The sequence below is a fragment of the Pagrus major genome, chromosome 11, assembly GCF_040436345.1.
Source record: "Pagrus major chromosome 11, Pma_NU_1.0".
NCBI classification, from domain to species: Eukaryota; Metazoa; Chordata; class Actinopteri; order Spariformes; family Sparidae; genus Pagrus; species Pagrus major.
The window spans coordinates 28,870,932-28,895,836 of record NC_133225.1 but is presented as its reverse complement, the minus strand read 5'-3'; the positions used below and the strand labels follow the sequence as shown (position 1 = coordinate 28,895,836).

The 24,905-nt window shown below is 40.3% G+C and overlaps 2 protein-coding genes across 3 annotated transcripts in view; one reads left to right on the top strand and one right to left on the bottom strand.

The window, feature by feature from the left end:
- Positions 1–428: 428 nt before the first annotated feature.
- Positions 429–13,249, bottom strand: LOC141004805 (biotin-dependent 3-methylcrotonyl-coenzyme A carboxylase beta1 subunit). Its single transcript, XM_073476468.1, has 13 exons — positions 13,131–13,249; positions 11,726–11,812; positions 10,775–10,939; positions 10,503–10,699; positions 10,107–10,285; positions 9,183–9,263; positions 8,663–8,841; positions 5,727–5,946; positions 5,301–5,392; positions 3,833–3,989; positions 3,425–3,547; positions 2,613–2,846; positions 429–1,947 (listed from the first exon to the last, which is right to left on the bottom strand). The coding sequence occupies exons 1-13, from the start codon at positions 13,148–13,150 to the stop codon at positions 1,861–1,863; spliced, it is 1,821 nt and encodes a 606-aa protein (XP_073332569.1). The 5' UTR covers positions 13,151–13,249; the 3' UTR covers positions 429–1,860.
- Positions 13,250–17,135: 3,886 nt separating this feature from the next.
- Positions 17,136–24,905, top strand: part of fnbp1l (formin binding protein 1-like) — a 55,908-nt gene continuing 48,138 nt past the window's right edge. For both annotated transcript variants that reach the window (XM_073475947.1, XM_073475946.1), the window contains exon 1: positions 17,136–17,250. In XM_073475947.1, the coding sequence (XP_073332048.1) occupies positions 17,227–17,250 (24 nt within the window). In that variant the 5' untranslated portion in view covers positions 17,136–17,226. The remainder of the gene's footprint in view (positions 17,251–24,905) is intronic.

Sequence of the window (24,905 nt, the reverse complement as noted above, 5' to 3'; positions counted from 1 at the left end):
AATGAGGTAATAATACAAACTCAGAAATTTCATAACTGAATAAACAAGCTGTTCTCAGAAGAAAATAAGGTCCGCAGAACACTGTTTGAAGCTAGAAAGGTGGCAGGGTCCGCCACATATAAACAAAGTAAAACAGTATGAAATTGTATTGTCCTTTAAGGTCAGTTTGTTTATTCAGTCATGAAAACAGAGTTTGTTTGTTTCATTTGTTTAATAGGCATAAAAAAGAATCAATTCATTTAAAATTTCTTCCTCAAAACTACACAGTGCACCTTTAACAATAGGATGCTAGCTTCAACCAAACAGCACTTTACTTTTTATTAGTATAACCATCGGGAGTTACCGCTGTGATTTAAAAAAAAGAAATCTGAATTAAAACATCGCCAGCATATTTGCAAAATCATCCACAAAGCAATTAAAACAACACATTAGTTTTGCAATTGAAACATTTATTTACATTTTTTTCTATTATTTTATACAAAACAATACATTACAATGGTTCATTTACATTTATAATTACAGAAAATCATGAGTTGAAATGTATTTTTTGATGACAACAACTAAAGTAATTTAAAAAAATATTCCACTACATGGTAAAGCTCCACTGACGTTCAAATAAATTTTACTCATTCAAGCTCGAAGGCTAAAACACACCACTGGGCTGCAGGAGGTCATACCCCAATGAGAAGACACTTTTCTCCAGCACCTGTAATTTGCCATCAAAAGAAATCTTCCAGCAGTGTATTAATGACAATCTTTCTCTTCTTCTTCATCTTGAATTGTAGCCCTGGGTGCTGGTCAAGGTGTAGAAACCTTTATGTACCTGAGGCGCGATGGCAAAACCTGATAATGAGGCACTTTTTCATGATTAACCAGAACTCTCTCTGGAGTGTCAGGTTTTATTAAGCCAACATAAGGTTTGTATTCCTAAAGTAATTACATTCCTGTGAGTGCAAGTCTTAATATCAGAGACCCTTAAGTTTTTTAGAACTAGAAGAACACTTCATCAAGTCCATCATGTGTTCGTAAAGGCAGCATCATACAGTGTTATGTGGTAGTATTACAAAAGCCTTTTTAATCATCAGATAGAAAACAGATGAGTGTGGACGGAGGTAGCTATTATTGTTTTAGATAAAAACACACTAACATTACAAATGTACCTATTTGTTCTCATGGTTATAACTGCTCATGAAGACCCAAGATTTCCTAATTTTGCTGCTTCCTAATAAAAACTTTTCAATAACTAATTAATGGATGACTTTTATTATGAAGAATTTAAAGGAAACGCAGGGAGGAAGAGTGTTTTCAGCCGCTCTGTTAACCACTAATTAATATTTAAAGACATGCTTTTATGCAGGTAGCCCTGTTGTAAAGGAAATGCATTTCCCTGACGCACAGGGCTGACAGTTGCAAGTCAAACCATGTCAAGCTAACTGAGAGCAAATTCATTATTGTGGGTCAACACTTGAAACAAGAAAAAATATAAATTTTTGCAAACTATGCACCCTTTCACAAAGTCTGATCCATCAGTCACCAAATGTGAGAAGAGGACGGCAATGAAGTCATCTCTCCCTTAAAATCTGGTATTCAATATGTCCAACAATTAAAATTATTATTATTGTTAAAGTAAGAAGATTTTCTCTGTTTTCAGTCATAGGATGATCATGGTCATCATCACCCACAGGTATCTATTACACTGAATGCAGGCCAGAGCTTTCTGTGAGTAATCTTGGAAAATCTTGTGACCAGTGGGCTACAGCAACCAGACTGCATTACAAACAGCAGTTTAATTGCAGAGATGGAACAGATGTTTCCAGATGTAGTTTCCAGACAATGTGAGGACAAGAAAGATAGAAGCCTCTACACACGCAGAAGTGTTGATTGAAGTTTCTCTGTGGAAAGTTGATACTGCTGCTGTTTGATGATGTCCAGGCAGTCTCTCAGAACCTGCAGACAGAAACAGAGAAACAGCTTTTAGACCAGGTCAAAACCTCGGCCGGACCGTGACTGGTCAAGGTGCAGAAACATGGCCAGTTCATTACCGAGATCAGTAGAGTTTATTATTTGAATTTTGGGATATTAAATGCTCTTGTGCAACTTTGTGTAGTCCCAGTAATATTTGTTGTTAGCGTGCACTGAAGAAGCAGATCACATCACATTATAATGCATTTAGTCAAAAAAGGTTATATTGCAGACATGTCAGACTTAGAGCAAAAGATGATCCCAAACTGATTTAAAAAGACACCTTTATTTACACCTTTTAAAAAGCTGAAATCTTCACTGTAGCTGCTGAGCTAAAAGCATTTAGCATGCACCCCATCTGAAGTGGGTGCACGAGCTTGACTGCATGTCAAATGTGTAAATAATGCCTTTTTAATTCAGTTTAGGATGTTGTTGTTTTTTAACATTTTGAAACAAGTCCCCATCTACTTCAGTTGTTTAGGAGGATGCTGTTTGATGATGATAATGATGTTTAGCTGTGAAGCTTCAGAAACGCTTTGTGGACTTTAAAACTTCCCCCAACTTTCCATCAGCATGGGGGATGAATAAATAATGACTATATTTTTATTTTTGGGTGAACTTTTCCTTTAAACGAAATGTTGTTACTTTACCTTCCTGGTGTCCTGAGGCAGAATGACTCCATCGTCCCAGAGCCTGCCAGAGGAGAAGAAAGCCGAGCTCTCCTCTGTTAACCTCCTGTTGAGGTCGTCCTCCTGCTTCTTCTTCTTCTCTTCCTCCTGCTCACTGTCAGAGGGAAGCAAAGAGCCGCAGTGACCCGGAGCCACCACTGACACTCTGGCGTTTGGCCACAGGAACAGGAAGTTAGGGTCAAAAGCCCGTCCACACTAGAGACAATCAGGAAACAAAGTTCAAATTATTGTGGAACTGACCTCTTGTCCTAAACCCAACATGAGTATGGGTAAAATCTCTCTAGCTTTCTTTATTAAGCTGTTTATATTTGTTGTTCACATCCAACTTAAACTGACGAAAAATGAAGGACGGACTACAGCACAAAGGAAGTTGCTATCACTGAGTAGTGCATGCGGGAGTACATCTGGCATCTTCAGCATCTTCATCTTCAGCTAAGGGCAACATCACTTGGACCAACCACACACAGAACTGCAGTAAAACTTAAATATGTTAGGTTAGTTCATGATAAGAATTACATTTGTTAATAATGAATGTTTCAGATGGCAGTATGTGGTTGTCCGTCATAGCATAGCATATTTTTTGTTGTTCATTTTGTTGTTTACTTTACTTTCAAAAATATTTGGACAAATTCAACTTTTATGCTGCGTCAATATTGTTCTCATAATTCTCATGTCAAAAATCAATACTGAAGCTCAAACAAATGGAAAGGCACACATATGTTATACTTTTAATGGTACCAAAGGCCGTCAGTAATGTTTGCTGAGTCTCTCACCATGGCGTAGCTGTCAGCACCATGGCAACCACCAATCACCACAGTGATTTTGGGGACGGAGGCGCACGCTATTGCTGACATCATAGAGCCCTGAGCCTTCAGGCGGTTACTGTTCACCTCCGCCTAGAAGAAAGAGAAACAGAGAGAGAAAACACAGGCATGAGACCACAAAATGTCACTTTGGCTGACAGATTTTCCTTCATCCTGCCTTTAGTTGCATCATTCACAATTTTCTTATATTCAGGAGGTACAACTTCAGCATGATGTCCCAAAACTGTCTGTTTTTTAAATGAATGCTATTGGAAACATAAATACAAGAAAAGGCAGAAGAACTATTTTTGAGTTAGATGATGTATTTTGAAACGTGCATTTAAACAAGCCTGTGTGTGTTTTACTGGGGGTGAATACCTGTGCTGTGGAGAGTGTCAGAGCTGCTGTGGGTGCTGTGTTCTGGAGGAAGAGGAGGGGGACGTCTCTCTGGTCACACAACTGGACAAAATGGCTGCCTTTCAGCGCGGCCTCATACGACAGCTCTCCGTTGTTGGCTACTATTCCCATCAGGTGGCTAAAGATTTGTGAAAACAAATACACATAATTACCAAATAAAAGAAACAATGACAGCTGGTAGATAGGCTGCTATGCCGACAAACCATACATACTGTATGAATGTGGTAGGATTTGTTCAGGTTCAGCAGTGCTCCAAGTGCTGCTGTTTAGTAGATTATTATTTAAAATGTCTATTTGTGGTCACACGTAGGTGTGGAAATATACAGTATCTTGGCATGATAATGTGCAATATATGACAAATATGCTACGTGGAGCTAAAAATTAGTCGCAACATTTATTTAATTTATCAGTTACGATCCTCAGTGTAAGTGCTACTTTTTGTTCTCAACATTAAATATCAGAGGATGCAATTCAAAATCATTACCCGTGTGAACTGTCAGAGGTCCCATCTGCTGTCTGAAGCTTGTGTATGAGGGATGATGGATAAGTTAGGAGGTGACTGATGCAGCTCTCGTTTCATCCATGTGTAGTTCAACTCTTTGAGTGATTATGCAGAAAGTTTGAAGTTAATAACTTTTGGGGTATTTTTGAAATATATGTGAGATGATTGCTTGATACCAGTAGATTCAGAGGGACAGTCTAGGCTACTTTTAGCAGCTTGTGTGTTACAGGCGCCTTCCTGTGGTGACCGGATGAGAATGCACTGAAGGACAACACAGCGTTGTAAATAAGAAATCCACAAATTCTTTCCATTTAATTTATATATTTAGCTAGCTAGTGCCAATGCCAGTGTTTCCCACACATACATTTTACTGGAGCAGACCGCCCAGCCCAGGTATACTAACTGCAGCCCAAGTATATTTAGCAACCCCTATAAGCATTTTATAGGATACTTTTATTCTTTTAATCCATCTGCAAGAACGACACCATCCGCGATTGTTTATCTGACAATCTATCCTCACTCTTCCACTCATGCCTACTGTCAACCACACATGCTCTGCAGAAAGAGAGATGCTCTCTGGTACTACATCCCTCCTGTAAACGCACTGATTGTGATGCGACCCTTTCTTATTTCACATAGGCCTACTAATGCCATTGTTTTGTACAAACATATGGATGCATTAAGGTGTACAACTAAAGCAACACTATGTAGGACTTATGTAGGCAAACTCAAACTATTCTGAAGAAAGTTAATTTTTGAAGTCTTCAGTTTCACTGGAACTACTTGAGTAATATGTGTCTGTTTATCAGGACTTTACTGACACCCTGCTGCAATCAAAATTGATTATTCACAGACCATGGTGTAATAATAATTTTTCTAACAGCATATAAGAATAAGAATCTATGAGTGTGTGTGTTTGTATTTTACCCATGTATCTTTGCAAAGCCAGTGATGAGTGTGGTTCCATATCGAGCTTTAAACTCCTGGAAGCGGCTCCCATCTGTCAGCCGGCTGACTACCTGGACAGACAGACAGACAGACAGAAACAACCATTAGCATGATATTAATTCTGGACTCCTTGAGACATTAATATGACAGGTGTGACATCAAACCAACCAAGTCATGATTTACCAAGAAGTTTGTAGTGATAATATCAACCTTCCTAATTTCTGATTTGTCTTCTTTTGATGCCGATCGCTCATCATTGTTGTGTTTTTGCAAAACAATCGTTAAACTGCTGTGTGTGCTTCTTTTCCCTGACTGTTAGACCAGAAGGACTATATTAACTCCTCGTGCTAACTAACACTCTACAGAGCAAATAGCTTTGTTTATTTGTGTTATTGCATACTTTACCATTCTAACATCCAGACTGTAGTTATAACTTCTGGGAGCGAGCCCCGGAAGCTCCTCTAAACTATGCAGAGGCTCCTCCTCTGCTTTCCTCTTCTTCGTCTCCACCTCATCCTGCTCTTCTTCTTCAGGTAGGTGGAAGTTGAGGGTGGATATGATGTTTCTGGTGTATTCATACGCCTCCTTCTCTTCCCACGCAAAATGGTCCACACAGCCACTCACCCTGAAATCAGAAGATAAATTGACAGACTGGACAATGTTTATTTCTTTAATAACTTTATATTAAAGGATGGGTCCGTTTGGTGTGTTTTTGTAATGTTTAAATCATTCTGTGGCTACCAAGTAGTGTTCCTTATGTATTCAAATCAGAACATTCTAATTTTGGTCCAAGTATGTATGTTTTCAAGTCAAAATGACATATTCTGTGATATTCTGCATGAACTGCAACAGAACGTCACTCAAACTCGCAATTCCTACTTGTAAATGCGGGGCACATCCATCCATCCCGACTTCACGAGGGATCAGTTTTCTGACCTCACACAAGGATGCATTTGTAGACGACAGTATTTGCATTAGGGGAGTGAATGGAATATTCAGATACTTTTCCAGGTATAAAAGTGTAGAAAAGAAAACATATAATGGCGAACCCCCGGAAAGCAGCAGGCCCTGATAACTTCCCGGGCCGTGCACTGAGGGTCTGTTCAGCGGAGCTGGCTGAGGTGCTAACAGATATTTATGATCTGTCCCTCTCACAATCTTCTGTGCCCACCTGCTTCAAGACCACCACCATTGTGCCCCTCCCTAAGAAAAACAACATAACCTGCTTAAATGACTACCGTCCCATCACACTCACTTCAATCGTGATGAAGTGTTTTGAAAGGATAATCATGGCCCACATTAAAAAGACCATCCCGGACACGCTGGACCCCCTACAGTTTGCGTACTGTCGGAACCGGTCCACTGACAATGCAGTTAACACCACCATCCACACAGCTCTCACACATCTGGTGAACAAGGACACGTATGTTCGAATGCTATTTATCGACTACAGCTCAGCATTCAACACGGTCCTCCCAACCAGACTAGCTGAGAAGCTCCTCATCCTCGGACTGACACCTTCCCTCTGCAGCTGGGTTCTGGATTTCCTCACAGACAGACCCCAGACAGTCAGAGTTGGTACCCGGACATCGGGCACAAGGACGGTGAGCACAGGGACCCCCCAGGGCTGTGTGCTGAGTCCTCTTCTGTACACCCTCTTCACCTACGGCTGTGCCTCCACCCAGCGCACCACCATCATCAAGTTTGCGGATGACACAGCAGTCATCGGACTGATCACTTATGGGTTGGAGACAGACTACAGGGAGGAGGTGGCTCAGCTGGTGTCCTGGTGCCACACAAATAATCTCTCCTTAAACACAGAGAAGACTAAGGAGATGATTATCGACCCGAGGAAGAGGAGAGACCAGCACAGCCCACTTCACATCCGTGAGACTCAGGTAGAGAGGGTGAAAACCTTTAAATTCCTCGGCACCCACATCAGCGAGGACCTCTCCTGGTCTCACAACACCCAGCAGATTGCCAGGAAGTCTCAGCAGCGGCTGTACTTCTTAAGAAAGCTGAGGAAATTTGGACTGTCCCCAAAACTCCTCAGCAACTTCTACAGATGTACAGTGGAGAGCATCCTGACCAACTCCATCACAGTGTGGTTTGGGAACTGCACAGTACAGGAAAGGAGGGCTCTCCAACGTGTGATTAAAACTGCACAATACATCTGTGGAGCAACCTTCCCATCACTTCAGGACATTTACACCACCCGGGTCACAAAGAGGGCACACAACATCACCAAGGACAATAAACACCCCCAGCACACACTGTTCACACTGCTACCATCTGGCAGACGCTACAGGAGCGTGAAAGCCAGAACAACCAGACTTAAAAACAGTTTGTATCCACAGGCCATCAGGCTGCTGAATGACTCTGTAACACACTCATGACAACGCTGTATACACAACTATTCAACACTTGGAACTATATTTGCACTATATTCAATACTGTGAACTATATTCACCTGTGAACTACATTTGTACTATGTACATATCCAATGCATATATTATATACATATCCAATAATAATACTCATGTCCAATGTATATATTCAATATTCTTATATTTCAATGTCTTTCAGTGCCTTCTGCTATATGCGAACATTGCACATGCTAACATGCTTTTTTTTCCTTTTTTTTTCTTTATAATTTAGATTATTTTTCAATTTTTTTTCTTTTAAGTATGTTTTGTGTGAAGGGAAACTAGCAAATTAAGAATTTCATTGCCTGGTGCAAACTATGTTTCCACTGTGTATATGACAATAAACATCTTGAATCTTGAATTTTGAATCTGTTAACTCATGTGTTATTTTTCCTCCTCTTTTTTGTTTATATATGCAAGGAGGCTGCATTGCTGAGGGTTCGATTGTACGCTCACTCGCCAAAGACACATCATTTTGTTACAGACAGCCACGTTTTTGTTAACTTCTGGGATCTTGCATCTGGAATGCTTGGAGGTTGGAAGTTGGAAGGTGAAAACCACAGGATTGTTTTTGTGCTTTAGAACTGATAAACTGCTTTGTCTGCGCTTCCGCTCTCACTCTCTTCATTCACTCTGTACTCCACCAAATTCTACTCAGTTCATCATTGAGTCATAGTGGACATTTGTACCAGATTTGAAGAAATTCCTCAAGGTGTTTCAGAGATTTTGTGTTCACAAGAATGGGAGGGACGGGCAGACTGACAGACAACCCGAAAACATAAAAAACAAACAAAAAAAACCAAAACATAAAAAGCATCATCTTCCACCTCCACCTCGCTGCCTTTACCAATAGTGGAGTGTCCATTTTAAAAACCCAGAAGAAAACAAGGATAAACATTTTATTTATGGACCTACTCAGCATGAAGCCTGGCTCCTCCCAGGTCCTCTGGTGTCACTTCCTCTCCCGTGGCAGCCTTGACAAGCGGCGGTCCTCCCAAAAATATGGTCCCTATCCGGTGCACCATCACTGCCTCTTCTGCCATAGTGGGGATGTAAGCTCCGCCCGCCGTGCACGACCCGCACACCACCGACACCTTGATTGACAGGAAGTTTCAAATAACACGCAACCTGGCTGCTAAAGTCTTAAAGCATAAACTGCATGCATTTCTACTTTCAATAGGCTAAACACTGATTTAATATGATGTTGTCAGAAAGGTCATTTATACACCCAACTTTAAAACAGGCTACAAAGAACAAAAGCACTTGAAAACAGTATCATACAGTTCATTAAAATATATTGTATAAATGTTTAATCATTGTGTTTTGTCTGGTTTGTGTTTTGCATGGCGTTAATGTTAATCACAACAAATCAACTCATTCACAGCCCTTTTTTTTATCTGTTAAAGCAGACCTGTTCTACTTTATATGTCTTTACCTGTGGGATCTTCATGGCAGACATGATGGCTTCATTATAGAACGTCCTTCCTCCCTGGTTCTTATCAGGAAAGATCTCCGACTGGATAATTAAACACACAGAGAAGTAAAGTAAACATTCAGATGAAACACCCTAAGCACTTATTATGGAGGTGGAAAGACGTTTTTTTTCACTGCAGGTTATGGCTCAACACAACTCGCCTATTTCCCTTTTCCATTGTGGATTTTTTTGTATCACCTTGATCAAGCTTCCAAGAGAGCTGAGCAGATACTAAAAGGTGATCTGAAAACACTGCCGACCACTGATTGGTCAATTCATATCCTGTTATTAGAATACCTTAGGTCCCTGGTGTGCGCTGAGTGAGTGTGTGGTTGAGTAAGGGCCCTGACACACCAGGCTGACAGTCAGCCAATGTTGGGGCTGTCGGTGAGCATCTCTGGCCCTCGTTTTTTGTAGTGTGTCCCACATTGTTAGCACTAATCATTCTTTGTCAGCAGAAGAATCAGCGGTGGAGCCCATTGGTGAGAGAAATCACTCCAATTGGCTTTTTAGCTAAGCGAATCAGATGAGAGCAGAAACTGGGAAAAGAAAGGGAAATCCCCATGAGCCTGTCGCGTTAGTATCCATGATTTCACCTATTAAGTGCGGTTTCTCCTTCTTTTCAGCCTTCGCCTCCTACGCCAGTGCCACTTTGCCATGCAAGTGGAGAAGTTGATGTAAAATGTACAGTGTAGGTTACAGTTTGTCGGTGAATAAGGCTGCAGCTTCCCAAGATTAAAGTAAAGCTCCCGAGTGTTATTTCCCAACTACTGGAAAAGTGAAGAGGACACTGCTCCACTATTTAAAAAAAAGCAGCTAAGAATTCCACCTACACTGAGGGGTAGTACCAGCAGTGGAAAATGGCATACTAGTGTGTGCTCGAACCTGCAGTGGCAGAAAAGCTCCTCCAGAGTCGACCAGGTAAACACAAGGCAGGCGGTTCTGAATTGCTACTTCCTGTGCCCGCAGCTGCTTCTTCACTGTGATTGGATACGCTGTGCCGCCTTTCACTGTGGCATCATTGGCAATAAACACACACCACAGGCCATTGATCCTGCCGATGCCTGGATGGATACATTTACACACACAGATAGCACATAGGGGGATAAGTCAGTGGCACGCATGTGTGCCACAATTACATTGTCATTAGGTGGGAAATAAATTGCTGAACTAAAAAAAAAAAGACAAGAATCTGAGACACTTTACTATGGTCAAACTAGTCAGATCATACAGTCTATAGTTAGTACCAAAGTTACAGGATTGCAGCGAGTGGTTTCTGACCAGTCAGGCAGCCAGCTGAAGGGATGTCACCATACGGCAGACCCAGACCAGCCAATGGTGACAGCTCCAGGAAGTCCTCGTCATCCAGCAGAAGGCGCAGCCGATCCCTGACCAGTAACTTCCTGTTTCTCTGAGTGTGTCTGGTGATGGCATTCTCCCCTCCACCTATCCTTACCTTCTCACTCAACTCCACATACCTTAGAGAGTGAGAGAGTTCATGAATGGCATGCATTAAAAAATATATTTCGATAATTAACCTGAGTAGAACCTACTTCTTATGGCAGGCATTGCTGTTTCGGAGGTTAGCTTCATACACGTGTTGGTGGATGGGCTGGAGGGGCTGCTCCAGCACCGGGAAGGCACTGCGCAGAGCTCTCCTCTGCCTGGCTGCAGAGCTCATACAGCGGGCTGAACAATGCCAACGCTGCTCAGCCAGTCTGCAACATAAGATTCATACAGTACATGAACAGTGTTAAATCTGATATCAATAGTCAACTGTTAGTCAGAAAAACTGTAGGATAAAAAGGTACAAGTAAAGAGCATGTTTATGGCCATCACACCCACTTTTCATAGCATTAAGCAAGTTCTAACTAATTGAACCAAACGTAACACAATAATGAACGAGGACCAGGGTTCATGATCTACACTAGCAGGGGGTGAAACTATCAATTGATGATAACATGATGAGCGAACATTCCAAGCATGTCTCCAGTATATCATCAGCTCTTGTGCTCCATGCTAACAATTTAACATTTGCCGCATTAAAGGATAGTATGTCCATAACATTGTCAAAAAAGTAAGCAGACTTTGTAGAAGTGAAAATGTCCTGTTCTTATATCACATATCACATTCACATATCTTTTCATTCGCAAAATTTTAAATCAAAATTATTACCTTACATGACTAGTGTAGCCGCGGTTATTTTTTTTAAACTGTTCCTGGAGAACAAACAGGCGTTCATCCACCTTGCATTGATTTTTAGCAGTGTAACAGGGCTGACCAATTAATTGATTTTACTGTATATAAAAATCACATGAGTGATTGTAAACTACATAATTGACAGTGTGCTAACAAGCTGTGAAGTAAAAGATTAAGCTAAGGATTTCAGAGGTTATAACATCTTCAAAGCCACTCAGCTGTAACTATTTAACATTATTTTTATTATTGAATATATATTTAGCCAATAGTCCAGCAAATCACAGGAGTCCAGGTGATGTACTCACCTGTGATGTCTCTCCTTTGTCGTGTTTCTCAATGTCCATGATGGAGGTACGAAGGCAGGAGACACTCTTCCTCCGCTACACACACTCCTTTTATGCACAGAGAGAGAAATTAGAATCTGAAATAAGTTTGGAGAAGTTTGACATTGTGAAATAATGTGTAGCTAGGTATGGGTCAAATGCAGAGGACAAATACAAAATAAAGATTAAAAAAAAAAAAAATTGATCAAAGGAACTAAGATTAATATTTTGTCCAGACACATAGAACAAGATGGCATCATCTAGTTACAACATACCAACACTCTCACATAAAAAATCTACAGTATGAATATGTTAAAAGGTGGGGTTTTCAGCTCTGAAGCTATATTTAGCTAGATGTGTGGCACAGTTTTGTATGCAGGACCAAACAACTGCTGGATGTGATCGAACTATATTAATACTACACAGGATCGTTTGGTTGCAAGAAAGTAAAAACTAGTGGAGATCTGACTTTTTGAAAATGACATGGTCCTTTGTTGAGGTAAAAATGATATATTGTTATTGATATTTTTCCCTTAGAGGTCAAAAACTGAAACTGTATAGTGGGCCCCAAGCAAAATGTAAACACCTATTGTATTGTATTGAAAATACTAGGGTCCCAGCTTCCCTGAATTGACCCACTTCCTACACATGCTCATTTTTTTTTTAACCTTCCTGTTGTCTCCCTGTCAACGATGCAACTTTTGTCTTCCCGGGTCAAAACTGACCCAGTTGGGTTTGACCGTTCATAAAGCACAAGTAATAAATTATCACTTAATTCTCTGTTACACCTTTTTAACCAACTCATTACCACAAGTTTTCTTCATGGAACCATCAATGTGAATTTTACGGTCATCGCATGAAAGAAACCCACATTTCTGAGGGGATTCATGATTCATGACATGAACTGGGAAAAGTTCTGAGTTCTGGGTGAGTTGACCTGGAATGATCCATCCCAGAGATTCATGTCAGAGATTCATGTCAGTGCCTTGAAGTTCAACCATAACTATTCACCTCTTGTCCCTTTGAGGTCGCTTTCACCTACATACTCACCTGAGCCGCTCTTTTACGTTAAGGCTGCATCACTGGCTACTCAAAGTTTCAACATAGCATGACAGGAAACACATTCGTGCACATATATAAACATAGCCTCAGTCAACAACAACAACAATGTACAGACACATTTTTGCGGATATTTCGTCTATTTAAACACACGAAAGTAAGTGAAATATTTTGTGGTATTGTATGGGCAGCCTTTGACAGGTGTATAAATCGTTAGCTAACGTTAGCCGCAAGCAGTATATACAAAAACAAATGTATGCCAAAGGTCGTGAAGACGTCTGAGTGTCATGTGAGAAATAAATGTATGGGAAGATGTAAAGTCTCTTACCTGGCCATGCAGCGGTACATGTCTGTGTGTGTCTGCTGTAATACAGCTAATTATAAAACTTTACCCGCTCACAATAACCCAAAAACAGCACTTTAACAGCTTTCAGTGGATCGGGATGGAGAAGTATTCTTCTTCGAATACAATTCCGGCAGGCTACACGCTACGAGGCGTACTGCTGCCCCCCATCGTTAGGACAGAGTCACTGCAGTTCATATTCAAGTGTAGGAGCCGGTTTAGGGCAGGCCTATTAACTACTTTACTAGAAGGACCAGGTTTAAAAGAAGTGTAGTGCCAAGGGGTCGGACTTTAAAATCTTTTTAGTTTTTTAACAATGAGTAAATACAAAACAGACAGAACAAATTATAAAGAGCTAGATAAACATATTGAAACAAAACAAGGGCGTTTCGGGGGAAATATACATTTTCCACTCTTCCAAATTTGTTTTCCTGGAGCCTCATTGAAAAGGTCATTCTTTGCATTGCAAAGATTTCATGAATAATATCGTAACAGTTCTCTATAGATCTGGCTGGAGCCCTTTCTTTGTAATTGCTTTTCCAGCAGCAACACTTAACAAGTGTTTTGTTTTAATATTTGTAGATGTTGAACATAGAAGTCTATAGAGGAGTTCATCCCACTTGAATATCATTTTCGTCCCAAATATAGTCACTAATTCTGTGTAAATCTTATGCCAAAAAGCATGAACTTTTGGACAGGCCCAAAACAAGTGGTAGCTTCCTGGGAGCCAAATTCCTCCAGCAACTGGAACTGCCTGAGTGATGAGATTTCTGAGCAGGTGTCCACAAAGCCTCCTCCAGCCAAACACTCTCCATGCAGTTGAGCTTGATACCCTCCACTGAAATTCACAATACTCTTTCCAAACTTCTTCTGAGATACAACTGTTAGTTTCCCTCTCCCATTTCTGTTTTATAAAGCTAGTAATGTAAATGTCTTAAAACATTTTCACAACTGAAAAAGAAACACTGCATGTACGAAAGTACAGGGGGAAAAACAGTGCATCTTTTTAATCTTAGAAGTAGGTTGTCAGTTTGATTCTCGTAAATTCCCCCTGCTTAAACAGCCTGGGTTAAAACATTTTAATGAAATTACAGTTTTTTTTAGTTTGTTTTTTTGCTTGGCAACGGGCACAACTAATAAATGGGCTTATTTGCCTACTAAGAACAAACTATCTATCTATCTATCTATCTATCTGACTACATCTGTAATGATACGTCTTGGCCACTAGAGGGAACTGTTTATTCATCAATTAATGTGATGGGTCTCCGTCCAAAGATCAGTCATCATCAGAATAACAATTTAAAGTGTTTATAACATAAAACAAAACCCAAACTAGACCATGACCCAGTGAATTAATGTAAGTAACTCACGGCAGGTAGATTCTTATGGCAATAATATGACCCATAGAGTCTGTTTAGCCTCACAAAGAGATGCAATTTAGCTGAAATAAAGCTTCATTTAAAAAGAACAAAAAACATGCCTTTAGTGTCAATTTTGGTTGTTGTGCTTTATTCATATCAGGAGATATCTGAAAACGTTCTGTAGGTGCTGCTGACCTTAATCAAAAGTCCCTGATGATTCCTGAATTATTACTGCAAGGCACAGAGTACAGTCTAATGTTTCAGATCACTTGTTATAAATATTGTAATAATGTCATATGAGATTGAAAAACAAGCACCCTATTATAATTTCATAAGAGTAATAAGATGCTACAACAGACCACAGACCAACTCTGTCGGTATAAAGGCTCCCCTGACAGCAAATTTATACTATATAATTTAACATCTATTCTTTCCATGATCTTCATGGATCATATCTGTTTATTTTGCTGTTTGTAGGGTTTGTTTCATGACTTGTCAAGTGGCACAAACTGTAAGTGTTATGGGCCTGTGGTTGTAAAAAATATATGTACTTTAAAGGGGCTCTATGTAACAATTTGTAGCAATTTACATGTATTAATCACTTTTTTATTGGCCATATGTGAGTGAAATGTAACGTGACGTGAAATATGAGACCATCCCTGTCTCTCTCTGTTGCCTATTCAAGCCTGTGGACGATTTGTTTAAGTTGTTTGATGCCGCTGGACTGTGGATTTTCCATGACAGTCCAAAGGATGTGACTTTATGGACGTTCTCGAGCGCCTCGTCTCAGTTCCTCTCTCCGCTCCACCAACAAGAGAGCAACAATAGTTAAAGTTAGTTGAGAAATGGAGTCCACGAACATTAACAACCGGCTTCCAGCACAACACAGTAGTTCTACAGAGCCTCTTTAAAAAGAAGTTCATAACTGTAATTTATACATACCTTCAAGTGGATATAGAGCAGGAGGAGGATGTTGGACCTGCCATTCACATTATCCATTCAGGTTTTCTTCCCTTTTTTTCTTCCCATGAGTAGAAAATAATCAGCAGAGTCAGTTTGTGTTCCTAGACAGCCAGATGGAGAGACTGGCTAGTTAACATCGGTTTAAAACTGGAAGATACACTTTTTTTTTTTTTACTGATTAGATATTATTGAGCCTGTTTCTGAAGGTGTGAATGTGGTTTCAGATAATTTCTTTATCTAAGGTCTAAGGCTTTTTGGCAAGAAAGTTTCAAGAAAGTAAATATGTATATATATGTAGATAGTCTTATATATATGTAGATAGTCCGCCCTCTGGTGTGGTCAGAACAATTTGGAGCTGAACACGCTCAAAACTGTGGAGATGACAGTGGACTTCAGGAGTAGCCCCCCTACACTGCTCCCCATCACCATTTTCAATAACTCTGTGTCTGCTGTGGAAACCTTCTGGGATCTTCCATCTCCCAGGACCTAAAGTGGACTCCCAACGTAGACTCCATAATCAAAAAGGCCCAGCAGAGGATGTACTTTCTGCGTCAGCTCAGTAAGTTCAACCTGCGCCAGGAGCTGCTGATCCAGTTCTACACGGCAATAGTCCAGTCTGTTCTCTGCACCTCCATCATCGTCTGGTTTGGATCAGCCACCAAACAGGACAGGAACAGACTGACACGGACAATCAGGACTGCAGAAAAAATCATTGGTGCTAAACTGAGTCAGGAAATGGGCACGAAACATCTCTGCAGACCCATCACACCCCGGACACAATCTGTTTGAACTTCTCCCCTCCGGCAGGCGCTACAGAACACTGTACGCCAAAACAACCAGACACAAGAACAGTTTCTTCCCCCAGGTCGTCACACTGATGAACACTTGATCAGTCACCCAGTGTCAGTAACCCCGTGACTCCAAAATCATCCACTCACAGTCTTTACATTTACAGACTAAATTGCACTTTATATGTACATAAATCCTCACTGTAAATGATATAATATATATACTTAAATATATTTATAATAGACATGACCTCTGAACACTTTTTTAACTTACTGTTCTTTGTTGTTCTTGTTCTTTCTAGTTGAATGTTTGTTATGTTATATTTATGTTCATGTTTATGTCTATGTACATCGGGTGCTAAGAAAAAAACGAAGTCAAATTCCTTGTATGTGTTTCACATACTTGGCCAATAAAGCTGATTCTGATTCTAATTAATTTTCATTTTTATTTACAATAGTATTTTATTCTATATTTCTATTATTCTATTGTGTATTCTGTCTTCGCTTTATCTTTTTATCGTTTTATTTTGTTCAATTTGCTTATCTTTCACTCAGTCTGTAAGCTGCTTTAACAGCTGAATTTCCTGGTGAGGGATCAATAAAGTCAATCTAAGAAACTATTTTTCCGAAGCATGAAGGTACAAATATTAAGGCAATACATTAAAAAAACAGGCATATAAGCAATGAGTAAATTAAAAAGAAATCATTAGAAAAATGTCTAATTCACATAACAAACTGAACAATATTTTTGGGGCCACTGTGGTCCAGGGCCCCTGGTTTGAGCGGCCCTGTTAATCCCGGCGGATAGGGAGCAGCAGCAGCAGCAGCAGCAGGAGGAGGAGGAGGAGGAGGAGTGTGTTTGTCGGCAGACAGGCAGTCAGAAGGACCGGAGTCCCAGCGGCAGTTTGGGAGAGTCTGAGCGGGGAAAACTGCGTCCAATACGGGAGAAGTCACAAGGGGGATACCGCAATGAGTTGGGGAACGGAACTCTGGGTATGTTTAAACTCTTTATCGTGTGTTTCTGACTGAATGCTCGGCCTGTTCGCGTTGTGTTTGGACGCGGTCAACCCACCGACTCGTGGAAGAAAGGTGCCGTGTTACCTTTTAGCTTTGTGTGGAAAAGGGCGAGCGGCTAACGCTAGCTGGCCGGCTGTGGCTGTTAGCCGGCGAGGCTAATGAAGCTAAAGCTAATCCGCGGTGCACCTTAACGGCTGTGACAGCGGCGGAACAATAGGCAAGTCTGCAGGCAGCCGGGGCGGGGGTCACGCCGCCTTCTCCGCCACATTACACGTCAATTTGTATAAAACCCGTGCTGTTCAGTGGATGTTTTTGTTCGACTGGCAAGTTACGAAGTTGTATGTTGACGTTTTTTTGTGTGTCACACCCTGTTTCAAAGAGAAGCAGGCAGGGAGTCCCGGTAGCAGGGTGGAGAAACGGTGTGAGACCACCATCCGGCTCCATCTGCTTCAAATGAACCTCAACTTCACAGCCGGTTGTTTCACTCTCTGATTGGCTTTGGGTGCCTCTTTGTTGCCTGCTGTCCAGTCTTTTGTCTTAACTTCCATGTGAAGTGAATGGGAACTGAAGACGAAATAAAAGCCTACACCTCCTGTCTTTTTCTTAGCTGTTATAACACAACGGTTCGTTGAACACAAACCAGTCACATTGGATTTTATTCCTTAAGTCACTCAAATATGAGCTGCTGCTGCTTTTTGTCAAGTACAGTAGAAATGAGAGTGGGTGAGTGTCTCCTTCTGCATCAGCCCCATGTCTCAAATTGGTTATTATGATGTGGTGTAATTGTTTGTTTCAGCATGGGGTTAATTTATTGAATATTTGACAGGGTGGTGAGCTCCAGCCTGCATGGTTTTGGGGTGTTGGCCATCATGGCAAGCTGTTGTAACCAGATGCAACCAGCAGCATCCCCTCTGACTGTGTGTGTGTGTGTGTGTGTGTGCGTGTGCGTGTGTGTGTGCAGAGAGGAGGGGGTACTTGAGCTCCCTGAGATGATACTCCTCCAGCTGACCTCAGTGGTTATTATCTGCAGTTTAATATAAGCTAATTTTTTGCCTGCTCAGCCCTCAAATGTAACATGACCGTGCTGCCACAGACAAAGAAATAACTGTGTGCTTGTCTGTGATTCCAAAAGGATTGTGAAATAGTGGACACGTGAACGCAGATTTTTCTTTCTCGGATATCTGTATTTTTTTTTGGTTCTCCAGTTCATGTTATCCATTCAGTTTTCTTTCCCTTTTTTTCCTCCTATGAATAGAAAATAATCAGCCGAGTCTGTTTGTGTTCCTCGATAAGCAGATGGAGAGACTGGTTAGTTAACATGGGTTTAAAATTGGAAGAGAAATTTTATTTTTTTTACTGATTAAATTTGTTTGAGTCTATTTCTGAAGGTGTGAATTTGTTTTCAGGTCATTTCTTTATTGGAAAAAGATTAGATAACCATAATCCATTAGATAGCTGCAACAGGGAATCACTTAATCTATCGGTCAATGAAAGAAAATTCATCTGCAGTTTCAGTAATTTTGCTGCTTTTCTTTGTCATTTATAATACTAAATGAAGAGTCTTTGGGTTTTTGACTATTGCTTGGCCAAAGAAGCAATTTGAAAATGTAACTCTGGGCTTTGGGAAACTGGTTGAGATTTTTTTTTTTTTTTTTTTTACGTTTTTGGACATTTTATAGACTAAACAATCATTAAATTAATTGTGAAATAATCCGCGTATTAATCAATTAGAAAAAATAATTATTTTCAGCCCTAACAGTCATATAACGTGTACAAATCTGTCAGAATTCTTTCGAAAAATCAATCATTTACACTAAAGGAAACGGTTGAATTACCAATCACAAGCCATTGTTTTCTGTTGAACAACTAATCAGTTAATCGACCTCAGTATCAGTATTGACAATTTGTGCAGAGCTGTATCTTTAAAAATATCATGCTAATGATACTCGCTAATTAAAAACCTGTTTCCTTCACCTCTGCATCGTCTTCTTGTCAGCGCTGAAGCAAAGCAAAGCACGCTATGATCTGCTGAGTGGAGACACTGGTTGACGGACTGTCATAATCCCCTGATGAGATTAATATGTTGGCTGTCTGATGTCAGATTACACTTGATTGGCTGTCTGATGTCAGATTACGGATTATTGTCCGGAAAATAAGATGTTAAACAGCTGATTGGCTGTTGTGTTTTACGAATGACTGACTAGTGAGCAGGTGTTTGGCTGTCTGATGTCTAATGAAACATCATTGGCTGTCCAACGTGTTGGCCAGATACCATTAATATAACCACTTGTGCAATTGGTTGACTCATGTATGACTATGATGGCTGCATTGAATCAGATGACATTCAATAGCTGTGCATAACTGCAACACATAGTCAATTAACCAATTAGGTCGAAACCCGACTGTTTTGATAATCGATTAATTGTTTCAGTTTTTTTCAAGCAAAAGCGTCAAATATTCACTGGTTCCAGCTTCTTAAATGTGAGGATTTGCTGCTTTTCTTTGTCATTAATTAGTCCTTGTGTTTTTTGACTGTTGGCTGGACAAATAAGCTATTTTAATATGTATCTTTGGGCTCTGGAAAATGCATTTTTTATCCATTTCTTTTGTAACTTTTTGTATGACTAGACAATTAATCATGAAAAATTTGTCAGATTAATTGATGATAGAAATAATTGCTACTTGCAGTCCTAGTGTCTATCTGTTCTGATTTCCTCAGAGCTAAAACTATTATTTTCACAATCAAACAATTAATTAATTGTTTTCTTGATTAATTCTATAAAAATACAGAAAATATTGTTAGAGGCCCATCAAGTTTTCAGTTGCCTGTTTCATATCAAAACTCAAAGATATTTAAATCTTTATTTTATTTAAGGTAACGGCAAGCATCCTGTCTTTACTTTTTCAAAGCTGGAACCAGCTAATTTTTGGCATTTCTCCTTGAAATATTAATGAAATGATTGCTCTTTTATCAAAATAGCTCCTAATTTTCTGTTGAATGATTAAACCAGTGATTTCTAATCTTTGTGGACTGTGACCTCTTAAAACTCAAAGCTATGTCTACTTGTAATAATGTTTTAAGGCTTGTAGAAGGTAAGTGTTGCAGAAATGTTTTTCTTTCTGCTTTCCTATCCGTTTGATTATCTTTTAAGCCCCTCAGATTTTTGTTGTGGATGTACTAGCTAAATTCAATCAATAGGTCTCTTTTACAAATAGCAATATTACTATAAAAAACCCATCTAGCACTCAAGTTAGCATTAGTATATTCATTGAGGCTTGGCGCCTCTGCTTTTGCCCTGTATTTTGGCTCTAACCCAGGTCTTTGAGACTCAACAAAGCAAGCGAGGAACATCCTATTACCGCGCTGGCTTCCTGCCCTTCGAGACACACACATAAAGTAGGAAGTGTTTGTCTGAATTAAAGCTCTGTGTGCCTTGTGTGTGTGCGCTTAGTGCCAGGATGCTGCCATGCTGTGCTCGGGTCTGTCTGGTTGAGGTGAGCCGGAGGCCAGCAGAGTGGAGCGGCCAAGTCTGGCTGAAGGACAAGAGGCTGACAGGCAGTCGTCTCTACTGATCAGCCAAACTGAAAGACAAGGATAAGGGGATAAAGGCCGTAAAGGTGGAGAAGAAGAGGACAGGCACTAAACGGCTGGCTAGACACTTGATTTTTATTTTGAAGCCTGTTGAATGAATTGGAGACTTTAGACCAATTCACAGTGAGCTGGTTTTTTACCCTCCTGCAGATCAAGAGTTCACAAGAGTTTGCTTTTCTTTCCTTGATGTGTTGTGTGGATTTCGAAAAGGCTTATTATTGTGTTCCCTCAGGTGTCCTATGGGAGGTGTTGTTGGAGTACGGGGTACCCGGGTTACATGTGGATCATTTGATACTTGGAGCAAGAGGCGTGTTTTTATTCTTGGCATCAGGTGGCCATCGGACTCAGACAAGGGTGCTCGATTGCCTCTCTCTTGTTTGTGATATTTATAGACAGTAGCCTTTAGTATATCAAAGCCTGGACTGATTCCAGTTTACTGACTGTAGGGTAGCATCTCCACTGCTTTGTAATTGTGTTTTCTTACTTTATGGGCCTGTCTTCTGAGATTTGGATGAGGATTGGGCAATAAATTGAATATTAAAGATACATTTGCAATGTTTTTGTTGGTGATTCAAAAGTCTCAATGTGTTCTTAATTGTGTTTAATGAAGACTGGGTCAGTTCTATTGGTCACACAACACAAATAGAGCACCAACTAACAATTACTTTCACTGTTGATTATTTTCAGGATTAAATGATTAATCATTTAGTCTAAAAAATTGTAAAAAAAAAAAAATGCTCATTATAATTTTGCAGAGCCCAAAGTGACATCTTCAAATTGCTTCTTTTGTCCAACCAAATAGAGCCTGACTGATATATCAGTTGGCCAGTATTACTGGGTGATACTGCCCTATAAGATATGTTGGTATTGCCGTATATGATGTTCGATATGCACCCACATGAAAACTTTGTTTTTTAGCGATGATTTTAGATGCTGAACCTTGCCTCCCCTCTCACATCTACAGCATATAAAAGTAATGTCTAAATGTTCGCCCACAACTCAATGCAAGAGAGCGACGTTGCAACAGAACTTAACAACTTAATTGTCCAGCTACTGAGTGAAAGATTTAGACTGATTTAGAGATGGCTTCGCTTTTAGAGATGAGATGCAGAACACTGCGCTATGTGGCACAGAGCGAGTCTTGATCCACTATTGTTGAACCTTCTCACTGGCTTGTGGATGTGTGACAGTAGAAGCTCTGATAAAAGAAGTTCCTGTTGTTTAGTAAGCCAGGAGTCTGCGTCTTAGCAGGTCACAGTGGGTGTGAATGAAGTCATGTCGAAGCTGAGGGCACTGGCCTGGACACGACAAGCTGTTATATCCAGTCAAGCCAAGCGTTTCAACACATTATGTGTATGTGGAGGGGGGTGTTTTTGTAGGTGTGAGTCGATGTGTGGCAGTAATAGTTGAATCCCACGTTACTTTGTGTGTGAGGGTGGATGTCTTTCTTAATTAACAAAATTGTGCTAACACACATCTGCAGGAGACAGTGAGGGAGATGAAAAGGGAGGGAGGGGGTGTGAGAGATGATTGAAGGAGAACAAAGCCCATAAAGAGGAAGCGAGGGAGGAGGTTTAATGATGGAAGAGATGTTTTCATATGGTGGGAGAAGGCCAGTGGACTGAGAGATGAGTAGAGTTTATAGACATAATGGATTAGATGAAACTTTAATGTTCCCAGTGGGGAAATCAGCTGCTGCAACAGTAAGTAGTAACAGCATACATCGAGAATGAATAGGCTGTCAGTCAGAAGAGAGAAAAAACTGTTTGCATCGTAGAAACAGATCCAAACACTAACAAATACAGCAAAATGTCAGAGTGAGTAACTGAAGTACTTCATCTACATCTTTCTTTTCTTTGCAGTGAAAATCTCATTTTGTTTTTGTGCGTCTGTGTCCATTTACAGTATTAATTATCAACTGAAACATCTGATTGGATCGTGATAATGACCCACACAGGTGACTTAACTTGTGTTGGTTGTTTAGGCCACATTTAGACAAACAGCCCCCTGATTGATCAGGATAATTGAATGATTAAATGGAGGATGGTTTTCTCACTTGCAGATACACACATCACATTCAGTTTGGTAAACTCACGTAATACCTAGCATAGCTTTGTGCTTCAAAGTGAGCAGAGGTCTAATCAGAATACCTGAAAACACCTGAAGTGAAGTAATAGTACAGTAACAGAGCTCATAAATCAATTATTAGTATTTTTTTTGTTTTTTTTGTTTAGGCAAGTGTAGCATACTCAAAAGCCAGGGTGTAATTTTTGAGATGTTTTTTTGTAATGGTGAGATGCATAAATTCTCAAGATTTTAAAAATATAATATGTAAGATATCTGCATACAAATGTTTGACCTGTGTACTTACATTATCCCAAATATTTCCAATAACAAACCCAGAGAAATCCAGTCTGAAGTTTACTCAAGGTGAAGTACGTTTCATTTGGTAGCCTGTTGCTATAGCTTCTGGGAAAGAGATCCAGAGAGTGAGGATTGAAGTTGTTGAAATGTAACGTGAATTAACTTTAAAGCATTACCTCGTCCTCGAACATTTTTCCCTGAGTCAAGTCATAGTATGGTAGATTTGCATTAACAATGGTGGTTGTTTAATGGTGTGTTCACCACCAGCAAAACACCAGCAAAAGTTTGAGCGCTGTTTTTATTTGCCCCGAACAGCCAGATTACTATATTGTGAATTAGCCCTAAACTAGAGCAACAACACACACAGAAGGTGTGTTTGTTTGTGTGTTTGCTTTCAGGTCAATCACTAAACTCATTACTCACCAGACACTCTGGTTCTCGCTCTTCTTTTTCCCCTCTCCTCTCTGTAACGTTACGCTCATTAAACATAACAGAACATTAACACTGGAAAATGCAGATCTCCTCAGTGGATCACTGCTGCTGATGAATGGGAGTAAGGATAAATCCAGTTTTGAATCCCAAAAAATAAAAACTGTCCCCAAGCTCCTCCTGTTTGTAAAGGCTCTGGATGCAAGCCGAATCCGATTGTGACTCTGGGTGTTTATTCTTCCAGAATGTTTTCCTCTGCACCCAACTCTCTGCTTCAGAGCTCGATGGCTACGAACAGCTGAGCAGCGGTCTTTTGCAGTGTATTATGTTTCATTTTGATAGAGAGACTAGCAGAAGTGACTTATTGTACATTAAACGAGAATCTGATTAATGTGTCTATCCCCGATGACATATGGACAACAAAAGGAAGGCAGCGACAAACTGCTACCAAAAGGAAGAAAAAATTGATAGCATGACCAATCCATAGTCATCTAAACCTAATGTAATTCTGGGGGGGACTAGCACTGAAACACACAAACACAGAGCTGCAGACTCCTTCCTCTGTCCCCACTGCTCCTCTCTTCCCTCCCTCTCTCCCTTCCTCTCATCCTCCCTGTCGACCCTCTGGAAGCGGTCATAGCTGTATCCACCCAGCCAGCTGTTTGGCAGTCAAGCTCTTCCTGGATTCAGACACCATTACACCTGTACTCCTTTCAGACCGATCCAGTGTCCCTGGATAAACCCGTTTGCCGTCAGTCTAAATAGGTCAACACGTGTTACATGACCTGACTTTGTGACCCCCTTCCCAATCATTGTCAGTGTGATACTGCTTTTCTTTGGTATAAAAAGGGTGAACAGGGGTATCTATAACTCTAGGATTACTATGGCCTCCATTTGTACCTGCAAGGTTACTGTCAGTTTGTGTTATGAAACTTTGCAAAGCATCTGGTGAAAGTGGCATTTTTTTCCCCTATTCTTGAGAGTGAATGAAGTCTGACCTATTCTGAAATATTTGACTCGTGGCAGATATCTGCTGCATGTATTTTTACTTTTGGTTCATTGTTTTTCACACCAGTACTGAAGATAAATTATTATCATTTTTTTAAAAATTATATCTATTTTTGAAACATCAGTGTTTATTAAAATTTCTTTCCAGGAAGTAAAAACTGAATCAGCAGAGACAGAAACTGTTCCAGACGTCTCAGAGTCACGACTTGTTTAGATGCAGGGCTTTGGTCAGAGCTGC